Below are 12,407 nucleotides of genomic sequence, written 5' to 3' on the forward strand. Positions count from 1 at the left end.
AGTATACAACAATTTCTATAAATTAGTTTATGCATAAACTAATTTTGGTTCATTAGAAAACATCTTTCATTTTTCCTTCATGTATTCTCTTATAATTATTTATAAAGAAGTTTATCGAGTGCAAAATTCATTTCAAATTGAAACAACTATTAACACACTACATATAAAACGATGAGGCAATAAAAAATAAAAAGTCAAATCAACAATGGTTATTCTTTAGTAAATGCTAAAACATTACCACATCAACTGGGGAGTCAATACAAACAGCAAAAAAAACCCTGCCCCAAGAACAACAAAGAGATGAGTAACAACATTGTCAGTGAATCCTCGAATTTTCAAAATAGTCTACATAAAACAACATAGTTATTTACAATTATAAAGAAGGAGAAAAATTTGATCCACAGTGCTAGGCCTCAAGACACTTTTAAATTACCTGCTTCACTTGATCAAAGCTGGCTAATTCAGCAGCATTGATGACAGCATTTCTTGTTATATTGGGGCCAAAACCGGTCCAAAGAGCCTGAACTCCTTCCTGTGTGTAGATGTGGGTTAGAATAAAAATAATTACAACAAAAATGAACCAAATACATCTTTCTCTTCAATAAACTATATTGGGTTGCACAGACCTGTCTCACAATTGTTGAATAAGCATTTAAAGATCCAGAGTAGCGTCTGGGAACACCATGAGGTAATTTCCCTTCTGCTTGAAGTCTAACATTGACCAGATCAGTAGGATTTACTGCAATTGCCACAGCACCTCTTGACAATACAAATTGAAGGAGTTCATAATTGGGTAATTGCGACGAGTATTTAGATAGGAATAACACAAGTTCCTACCATGAAAAAGTAAATATTCATAGATTAGAAAATAAATTCATATAATAACAAATCTACAAATTATTCCCAATATTTCCAGCATTGGGCTTTACCAGTTGTAAATGCAGCAAGAATTTTCTTTGACAATGGAACATCTCCAACATGGTCCTTTCCCACATAGAAAGTCTTAACCTGTTAACAACACATGTGATGTACAACATAAGATAACACAATCAAACAGTATATAAACTAAAATAAATGAACTATATTCAGCAACAATATTCAAAACTCACTGGCTCATATATGTTGGATAATCTTAAATTTCTAGAGATATCCGAGATATCCGAGATATTCGAGATATCCAAGATATCCGGGATATCCGATTTAGTTATCTGGAATTATTTGATTTTGAGTTATTTGGTTTCAGATTAGATAAGATAGTTTTTTGGTAAGTTTTGATTTGATAAGATATTTTATTATCTTCTTGTTAATTCAGTACGTTGTACAATGGCTATTTAAAGGCCATCTCTTATTCAATAAAAATCACAGTGAGTTGCTACGATCACCCACAATTTTAGTGTTACTCGTCTCTCTTAGTTTTTCTACAAATTGGTATCAGAGCTATATGCTCTGAGTGCCGAGTGTGAGGGGAAAACAGTGTGCGCCTGTGAAGGGGGAAGAAAGAAGAAAGAGAGAGTAATGGCAAAGGTTGTGAATGGAATGACCGTACCACAACTGTCAAAGAAAACCAATTATGATAATTGGTGTTTACAAATGAAGACCCTGTTGGGTTCCCAAAGTCTATGGGACATAGTGGAGAAGGGGTTCCAAGAACCCGAGGAGGACGAAGACCAATCTGTGGCTCAGATTGCCACATTGGAAAAGACACGAGTGAAGGACAAATCGGCTTTGTATTTTTTGTACAATGCCGTGGATGAGTCAGGTTTCGAGAAGATTGCAAACGCTGCATCTTCAAAGGAAGCATGGAAGATCTTAGAGGTTGCGCACAGAGGTAACCACCGTGTCAGACAGATCCGACTTCAAACTCTCCGAGGAGAGTTTGAGAGTTTGAAGATGGAGGATAAGGAACAAGTATCCGAGTACATAACTCGGGTGGAGAAGGTGGCTAACCAACTAGGAAGGAATGGGGAGCCAATGCCAGCAAGTAGAATTGTGGAGAAAATCTTGAGATCATTAACAGATGATTTCGAGAGTATTGCATGCGTAATTGAGGAGTCAAAGGACTTGTCAGTTCTCTCAGTGGAAGAGCTCGCTGGGTCACTCGAAGCCCACGAACAAAGGAGGAGGAAGATGAAGAATACTCTTGATCAAGCATTACAAGCGCAACTTGATTTGAATGAAACTCGGAACACTCAGGGCCGAAGATCAGGAGGACAAGGACGAGGTGATCATGGAGGACGAGGCAAAGGACGAGGTGATCATGGAGGTGATCAAGGACGAGGTCGAGGACGAGGTGACCATGGAGGTGGACAAGGACGAGGTGATCGTAGCCAAGGAAGTCAGCCGAGGTCCGAGGTGGAATGTTATAAGTGTGGCAAACTCGGCCACTACGCAAAGGAATGCAGATCGGCAAATTGCTACAACTGTGGCAAATACGGTCACATAGCAAAGTATTGCCGAGCTAAAAGCCGAAGTGAAGAAAAAGGGAAGAATCTTCTCACAGAAGAAGAGGACGAGGAAGCAGGAATTTTGATGATGACGCAGAGCTCGGAGACCAAGCTACGTCCGAGTTGTGCCTCCGAGGTCCAGCTAAACTTGAGTTGCGTCGAGAGATCAACAATTGAGCCTCCAAGCTCATATGAGAAGTCAGAAGCCGAGCTTGATTCAAGTTGCCTAAACAACTCGGTCTGGTATTTGGACACTGGAGCGAGCAATCATATGTGTGGAGAAGAAAGTTTCTTCAACGAACTCATCAAGGTAAAGGCTGGATTCGTGTCATTTGGGGATGATTCCAAGGTGGCGGTAAAAGGGCGTGGAACCATCAAGTTTATACAGAAGGATGGACGAGTTGGAGAAATAAGGAATGCCTACTACGTTCCCGAACTTAAGAGCAACATCTTAAGCATGGGGCAGATGATGGAGAAAGGAAACTCGGTTCTGATGAAGGATCGAGTGCTTTATTTGAAGGACAAGCATGATCGTTTAATAGCCCGAGTGGAGATGAAAAAGAATCGGATGTATAAACTGGAGATGAACATCATTCAAAATAAGTGCTTAAAGCTAGACGTGAAGGATGAAGCAATGATGAGGCATTCTCGTTTTGGGCATTTAAACATTGGAGGTTTGACCGAGCTATCAAAGAAGGAGTTGGTGCATGGACTACGTGGTGTTGAGTTTGACAAGAAGTTTTGTGAAGCGTGTGTACTTGGAAAGCATACAAGGACAAGTTTTCCGAGCTCGTCCGAGCACAAAGCGAAGGAGCAACTTGGGCTGATACACACTGACTTGTGTGGACCAATCTCTCCAGCATCTTTCAGTGGTAAGAAATATTTCATCTCTTTCATAGATGATTTCTCTCGAAAGACCTGGGTATATTTTTTGCAAGAAAAATCAAAGGCATTTGAAGCTTTTAAGAAGTTTAAAGTCATGGTGGAGAAAGAGACTAACAAGCAAATTAAAGCTTTGAGGTCGGACAGAGGTGGAGAATTCACATCGGCAGAGTTTATGGAATACTGTGAAGAGCAAGGTATAAAGCGTCTTCTCACAGCTCCATATTCACCACAACAAAATGGAGTAGCTGAAAGAAAGAATCGTACTATTCTTGAAATGGTCCGAACCATGCTTAAAGGGAAGAATATGCCTGAGAAGTTTTGGGCAGAGGCAGTACAGTGTGCTATATATATACAGAACAGGTGCCCACATTCAAAATTGGATGATGTGACACCTCAAGAAGCATGGAGTGGACAAAAACCGAGTATACGTCACTTCAAGATCTTTGGAAGCCTTGCTTACGGTCATGTTCCAGCTCAGCTCAGAACGAAGCTTGATGATAGGAGCAAGAAGTACATTTTGATCGGGTATGATGAAAAGGCAAAAGCCTACAAATTGTATAACCCTGTTACAGGTAAAATTCTGGTAAGCCGAGATGTCCAAGTAGATGAGGAAAGTGAGTGGAGTTGGAGTAACTCGGAAACGACCTCGGGGAGCTCGAACTCTGAAAGGGAGAACTCGGAGATAATAGGGAGAAGCTCGGATAGGACCAATGAGCATTCCGAGGAAGATGATGAACCTGAGCAACTTAGAACTCGGAGCTTGCAAGACATCTACAACTCCACTGACGAGTTACATGTAGTATGTCTATTGACAAGAACAGAAGACATAAAATCTAAAGAGGTGGTACTTGATGAAAGATGGAAGAAAGCAACGGATGAGGAGATCGGATCAATTGAGAAGAGTGAGATGGGAAGTAAAGCTGAGCTAGTTGAGGAGTTTAAAGAAGTGAAGAGGGAGTTTGTGATGACCGATTTGGACATCATGAAGTACTTTCTGGGTTTAAAGGTGGACCAAAGAGCAACGGGTATTTTTGTGTCCCAAAAGAGGCATCGGCCACCTCGACGCAGGGGGTGCTGGACGTTGCATGGCTCGCGGGGCCATGGTACACAGAGGAGTATCGCGCTCTGGTGGAAGAAGCATCGAAATGAAAGAAGAAGGAGAAATTTAAGATTATGGGGGAGTTTTGTTGGATAATCTTAAATTTCTAGAGATATCCGAGATATCCGAGATATTCGAGATATCCAAGATATCCGGGATATCCGATTTAGTTATCTGGAATTATTTGATTTTGAGTTATTTGGTTTCAGATTAGATAAGATAGTTTTTTGGTAAGTTTTGATTTGATAAGATATTTTATTATCTTCTTGTTAATTCAGTACGTTGTACAATGGCTATTTAAAGGCCATCTCTTATTCAATAAAAATCACAGTGAGTTGCTACGATCACCCACAATTTTAGTGTTACTCGTCTCTCTTAGTTTTTCTACAATATAACCCAATTCATAAACCTGCATACAAACATTGATGATGTAACCCTGGCACAATGCCCTTCCAGAGAGCTGAAAGACCTTCTTCTCTGGCAATGGTTGCCACTTTTCCCAGCATACCCTTATATTTAGGTAAGGAGACTACATCATCAGCTACAGCTTGTTTTTGAAGTTTAAGCCTAACTTTGGCAGTGTCCGAAGGAATAGTACACACCTATTTCAAATGCAAGAACTTAATGACTAATCTGAGACTCTGAGTAAATAGCCACAAATGAGTATTTCGAAAATCAGTATGATGACTAACAAGTGAGCAGGATACAAGAAACACACCAAAAAATCACTCACAAATATGTAGCAACACACATCAATCTCCAATAATAGGAAGTCGGGTCAGGACGAAAATCAACATATGTCAAGAATACTGTTGCCATGTAAACCTCAGATAATGCAAATGATGCTTCACACTTACGAGAGAATTTAGAGGATTATTCAATTTTTAAAGTATGTAACTGTTGTGCTACCTAAGATTAAATACATAACAGCTACATCGATACATAGTATTTGGATGACTGGTTAGGAAAACAGATGGGAACAAGGGAAACACAAAAATATTTCTTCCTTGGGAGTTTAAAATAAAACGAAAGAAACAAATTCAAGAGGTGGAATGGTGGAAACTTGAGGGGTAATGGAGTTCGATAGCATTTGCTCACCAATCATCAAACCTGTGGGGAACAATAGCTTTCTTTCATTCGTTTCCTTCTCTTTTCTGTCCATTCCCACTTGTTTGTTCCATTCGGTTAGATTAATAACAAAACATCCAGAGTTTATTAGCATTACCAAGTCAAACATTTTGTCAGGGCATATACAAGTCATCACATGTTGATCCTTGAAAAACAAACAGCTTGCAATGCATACTTTTCATCATGTCAGAGCAGTCAAAATCCACTGTGACCACCATTGACTAACAAAGACTATTATTAACATAAAGAGATAAACTCAAACGCAAAGAAAGAAGTTATTTTTTTGTTTGTTCAGCACATCTCAGAATTTTATGAAGTATCACTTATTTTATAAGCTCTTTTTAGACAAAACAACAAAATCATATCACATAAGCAAAAGATCCCTATACATCTATCAAAGACTGATCCTGTGTTCGGCTTAGCAGTGGAGGGAGACATTCAAATTCACATTTGGTGATGTCTAACGAGATTCTCACCAAAACACAAACTCTGCATTGAGTGAATAACACAAACTTATTCTGAGATGAAAATTTCGAAAACATAAATCACTTAAAACTTACTCTTAACCAAAAATCAATTTTACAAAATCCAAAACAATGCTAGCAAACTATATCACCCAAATACGAGTAGACTAGACACAAATTGAAAATTGAAAACCATCACCCATTCGAAAATTATATATCACTAAACTCAGTTAGACCATACTCAGACACATTCAACTGAACTCTGAGTCCCACACAAACATTGACTTGATCATCCAAATAAGTACTCTTTTTTTGTCTGTAGACATAATATATGCAATATCTAATTTGTATTTCGAGAACATGACTTTTGCTGGTCATACATTATTTTAGCACAGCATAAATCAAACACAGGAGCACCAGATCGACCTTGTGTCCCAAATTAGTACACTAGCACCAACCACGGTTTGTTAATGTTACACAACAAAGGAAAAGACACTGAGAACTATGAAAGCCAGCAATGTGAGAGGGGAAATCAGATCAACATAAAAGATGGGTCTTTCGTAAGATCATGAAAAAAGAGAGAATCCCCAGAAAGGAAAAATGAAAAAGAAGAAGACCCAGATAGAGTAACTCAGCGAAACATGCAGAGAAAGCACTGCTGGCAAAGGTTTTGGAGAAGGAGAGGTCGGATTTGGACTTAGAATCTGCCACCATGGTGTTTTGAAAGGCTGAAGCTCAGTTCCTGTGTCTGGAATTTGGAAGTGTGTTTTGGATTTTGGTGATTGGTTTCTGAATTAACATCTATTGTGTTGCAAAATGCAGCATTTCCTTAAGCTGGCACCGTCCACTTGGGAGAATAAAATGAGCGCATGTTGCACGCTTCCTTGTTTAGTGTTTATGTTTTGCAATACACTGACGAGGCTGAGTCAGGGATGAGTTGGAATTTTCTGAGTTTAATTTCTACGTATTATTTGTTTGGAATAATTAATTAAAAGTACATAAATAAAATTTTAAAGTACTTATTATAAAATTGATTAAGCAGGATATTCAAGGGCAATCATTAAAAAACCTTTTTTTTTTTTTGGAAAGTATGTGACAACTAGAGAGCAATTTAACTTTCAAGATCAAGTTTTTCTCTTTTTTCACCTAGAGACCAACATGTTTATGTGTAGTTAAACTCTCATTTATTGGAGTTTGATGTTACCTAACTCATTCTCATATATATTTTCTAAGTTATTAATCTTAGTTATTATTCAGTTTTATTACTCTACCTTCTTTACTCAATGCTTGTTAGGATTTGATCTCTTTTAACTTGAACCTTGGATTTAAAATTGATTGGAAAACACTTGTGAATCTTTGAACTAAAGTAAAGCAACTAAGGGTGCTTATCTCTTGGAATGAAGTAAATGCTATTAGTTTTTCTTAACCTCTTCTTTTAAAGCTTGTTTCTTGGTTAAGTTATTCAAGGAATTGATAAATTAATCAAGAAACTTAGATTCCAACTTGTAAGGAATTTAGGGTTGATTATACTTGTGAGCGATTGATAAATTCAAAATTGTGAAATATCTTCAATCATGTTGCTACAAGAAGGACAAAGCAGTTAGATTCATTACCCCTTTGAGGACAACAAAATATCTTGAAGCACTTATTTAAATGCTCTGGTAGCAGTCAATTACCAAATTTCTTCATTACCCTTACCATTTATTAGTGTGAAATAAGGTATCTTTCTCATTCTCTTCAATTTTTTCATGACATTGTTTATGGAAACAAGCCAGAAAGTTGAGTGTAGCTCTTAGTTTCAAGTCTTATACAAAAAGTAAGGTTTCTCTCTTTCTCTTCTCACAAAACAATAAAAGAGATATTGTCTTAATAATGATGGCTAACTGATAAGTGCTTTAATTTCTTTTATCTTAAAGCACTTATCCGATTTTCCTTGACTTGAAAACTTGATTTGTCGAAGATTTAACTTAAATTTTGATAAGTGTTATGTTGTCACTGAGTTTATGGCCCAATTTGGAGCATTTATATCAATTTTCAATAGCTTGAGATCTTGTTTTGAACTCAAAATGTATCTAAATTGGTAGGTAACCATATTTTATCTTTGAATCATGTTTTTAGGTGACTTATAAGCATTTGGTTGTTATTTTATAGTTTGGGAGAAAGTTAGGAAAAAAGGAAGGAAGCAAAGGACAAAGAGGTGAGTTCAAAGTAAAAAGAATTTTTGTCTAAGTCTCCATGCTAAGCCTTAGATCCATGCTTAGCCTTAGCTTGGCAAAGAGTCAAGGAACAAACTTCAATCTTCACGCTAAGCGTGGACATTGTGTTGAGCTTCAATGTTCCAGAAAGTCACTCCCTTCCAGACCAATCCTTCATGCTTAGCGTGAATTGTACTGACATGTCATTACTCAGATAAGACAAAAAAAATTTATGACCTAAAAGGGGGAATTTCAAGGACAGAAGAGGGGAGGAACCTTTCTTGGAGTCTAAGTGGCTGATGGAGGACCATCCAAGGAGGCTACACACTTGAAGGCCATTAGACCTTTAACTAGGTCCATGGTTAGGAGGCTGGAGGAGGCTTCTACAAAGGAGGTGCTTCTTAGTACTTTGCTCTTCATGAGCATTGAGTATGATTCCTCTTATTAGTCTCTTAGTCTCCATTGTATATACATTGTATGATACTTATACATAGTAGTTGCTTGTATAGGTGTAATTTGCCTTTGTATTTATGAGGCACTTTCTTCCTTTTATTTTAGGTTATCTTTTAGGAGTTTAGGGTATGTTACTTGGAGACTTTTGCTCCATTTGACCTTGTATTATGGGTCATTCATTTTTTTTATTTTTTAGTAGTAAAAGTGGGGTGACAAATAGAAAGGTGTGTAGGTGCAACTAGTAATTGGGCCTAGATTGGGTCTAGGCCAAATTTTACATATTGGGCTTGTTTTGATCCATATTTTCCAAGGAATTGATTTAGCCATGTCTCACCTTCATATGGTGAACCTAACTAAACCAACTCCAAGTTTTTGGATTGGATTAAATATAGAAAAAAGTAAGTGGGCCACCGAGCTTGTCTTCCTTGGCCGAATTACTTGGTTGCCTTATACACTTGGAAAGCTTGTGCTACAAGCTTCTAACTTAGCTTGCTTCCCAAGCTTCTAAGTTAGAAGCTTGCTCCCCAAGCTTCTAAGTTAGAAGCTTGCTCCCCAAGCTTCTAAGTTAGAAGCTTGCTCCACAAGCCTCCTAAAAATCTAGGACGGTCAAGCCAAGCTAACCATGGCTCTTTTGAGCCATAGTTAGCCTAGCTTGCACCATAAGTTTTCTCACCCTATATAAACCTTTTTCTTACTTTTGTAATCACTTTTGAGGATATATGAGAGTGAATTCCGAAATTGTTCAACCAATTTCTCTCTTCTAAAAGTCTCAACCTTTTTGATATTCATTCAATCCTCTTATCCTCTTGTACAAGAGTGTGGTGAGGATTAAGTGACTTATCTTTATTCCAAGGAGTAACACCTCTTGAAGATAGTTCTTCACCAAACGTTGGTGAAATCCAAGGTTTCTCCTCCATTGGAAGCCTTGGAAAAGCTTGAGAAGAATCAAGGGGCCAAAGATCTAGGGAGAAGCTTGAAAAGGAATCAACATCAATCCGGTTCCAAAGCAAGTCTTCCATCAGTGGCGGTTGGAGAGCTTTGGAACCATCAAGATCAAGCTTCTTCCTTTCTTTATCATTTTATAGAGTTTTACATGTCTATATGTAGCTAATCTCACTTTTGTTGGGGTTTGATGTAACGCACAGTTTATATATATATATATATATATATATATATATATATATATATATATATTCTTATACACCTAATATTTGTGAGAAATGTAATTAAAAAAAAACTGCTTATATTTTACATTATTAAATATTCATTACAAACTATTCTAGTATTATACAAAGTACCTATTTTACATACTATATTTTTTTTATTACCTTCATGATAGTAATTACATTGGAGGCTGAAATAAGTTTATAATGGGATTAACATGGTTGGCGGGTGGTAGGAAGAAAGTTACAATAATATGTCCATCTATATGAATTGGATTTTCATGGTTAGGGAAGAAAAAGAACGTAGATAACCCTATTCCTTGGAACGTAACAGAATTGTTGATAGCGTCAACACCTCAATTCCCTCCGGGAAAGACGGCAGTAATCACGGCTGTAAAAGGACCTGGTATGGCGGGAATATCCATCTATTTTGTTATATATTAAATTTTTCAAAACAAGAAATAAGGAGTGAGAACAATTATTAAATAAATATATTTAATTAAATGAAGAACAAGATTATATATAATAACATAAAAATTAAATAATAAAATTTGAATCATTTTAATAGTGACTAGTCAGGATAAATGAACATTATTGTAGTATCAACCAAATGTTAACAGAATATTTTATCATGAAAGATTACTCATTTAAATCCCCAAGGTCAAACCTCCAGCTATAAATAATTCAAACTTTATCTTCTATGGCCATAGAGCAATATTTATTTTTAAAATGAGTCAAAGACATTTTAATAAAATTATATTATAATTAATTTAAAAATAATAACGCTAAATAAATATGAGAATTTATCATTATTTAAGCTTTAATTAAATAACATATACGTAAATAAAATATATTAAGAGCCCCAAATAATTAAATGGCAATGATAATCATTATAGAATAATTAAACAATATAAAATATGGACATATTAATAATTATTATGGATAACAATAAGCATAGAATAAACAAATAAATGAGGTTAGGGACACCTCACTAGAAAAAAAATAACATAAATAAATAAATATAGGAGTATAAAAATTTAAAGAGATAAAGTTCTCCTCCCCCTTACCTTGAAGTATACACTTATTAGGATTCTATTCTTACGTTGGGGTTTCTCTCGTTCTCTCTTTTGTTTTTCTTTACCTCGTGCTTCTTACAATTTTAGTGAAACTGAGGCCTATTTATAGGCAAATGGAAGTTGACTGAGTTCACTACTTTGGGAAGAATTCTTATCCCCGTAATGATTTCAGCTTGTTTTATACTTATCCCTCTTATCTTATATTTACTGCTCTGAACTGTGAACGTAATGGCTTACGTTATTTTGCCTCATCCGTACTATACATGTATATATTCCCTGCCACACTGCATATATATATAAACCTACTGCACATGTATATATCTGCTGCCACATAACTGCATAAGTCCACTGCACATTTTTTTTTTTACTCATTACTCACATAATACTCACATACGTAATAGGGTTCACAATACACGTTTCCTTCCGTCCTCCCCACTTTCACATAATTGTTTATTAAATAAACATGTAATTTATATTAAATAATTTGTTATGTTATTATAAATATCTATAAGGTCATATATATATATATATGTATGTATTTAAATATACTTACTTATATATATATATATATGTATTTAATGCTTAAAAATATTATTCTAAAAAAATATATATGAATTATAACTATTTTCTAAAAAAATAATAATATAACCAATTTTATTTATTTTAAATAAGATAATTGAAATTTAAAAGAAATATTATTTTAAGAATATATATATATATATATATATATATATATATATATATAATGTTGTATTACAAATTTAGAATATTACATTTGATATAACTAAACACATTTTCATGTGTAAACTTTAAGTGATTAATCTTAGTTGTTATTCAGTTTTATTGCTCTATTTTCTGTCAATAATGCTTGTTATGGTTTGATCACAGTTAACTTAAACTTGAGGTTTTTAAGAGATTGAAAAATGATTTTAAACCTTTGAATGGAAATAAAGCAACTAATGGTGTTTATTGCTAGGAATAAAGTAAACGCCATTAGTCTTTCTTAAGCTCTGGTTTTGAAAACTGGTTTCTTGGTTAAACTATGCAAGGAATTGATAGGTTAATTTAGTAACTTAGATGTCAACTTGTAAGGGATTAGGGTTGGTTATTTTTAAGAGTGATTGATAAATTCTAAATGATGATTATTGTGAGCTTAGTGATAAACATGAGAGGAAGGTTTAATGAAGTCAAACCCCAACATTTATTAATATTGTTTTAGAATCAAGTTTTGCACCCTAAGTATTTACAATATTGTTTTAGAATCAAGTTTTGCACCCTAAGTATTTACAAAAATACCAAAATGAATTCTTATAACATTTCATATTGTTTGCTTACATTATTTACTGTAACAAATCAAATTCTTTTTGCTTTTTGGTAGCTTAGTTAGTATAACAAGTGAATTTGTGAAGTGTTGCACAAGTCCCTTGGGAGACGATACTCATACTTTCATTAAACTACTTATACGATTTGGTACACTTAGCAATGATGATAACAAATTTG

General features: G+C 35.4%; 1 protein-coding gene across 1 annotated transcript; it reads right to left on the reverse strand.

Annotated features, from left to right (window-relative positions):
• Positions 1 to 234: 234 nt before the first annotated feature.
• Positions 235 to 1,117, reverse strand: LOC114915952 (mitochondrial uncoupling protein 1-like). The gene is made up of 5 exons (XM_083071609.1): positions 1,110 to 1,117; positions 930 to 1,008; positions 627 to 833; positions 434 to 532; positions 235 to 345 (listed from the first exon to the last, which is right to left on the reverse strand). Exons 1-5 carry the CDS (start codon positions 1,115 to 1,117, stop codon positions 235 to 237), a joined length of 504 nt encoding a protein of 167 aa, XP_082927735.1.
• Between the last annotated feature and the right edge of the window lie 11,290 nt (positions 1,118 to 12,407).

Source organism: Cajanus cajan, chromosome 3, assembly GCF_000230855.2.
Source record: "Cajanus cajan strain Asha chromosome 3, NIPB_CcT2T_4, whole genome shotgun sequence".
Taxonomy (NCBI): Eukaryota; Viridiplantae; Streptophyta; class Magnoliopsida; order Fabales; family Fabaceae; genus Cajanus; species Cajanus cajan.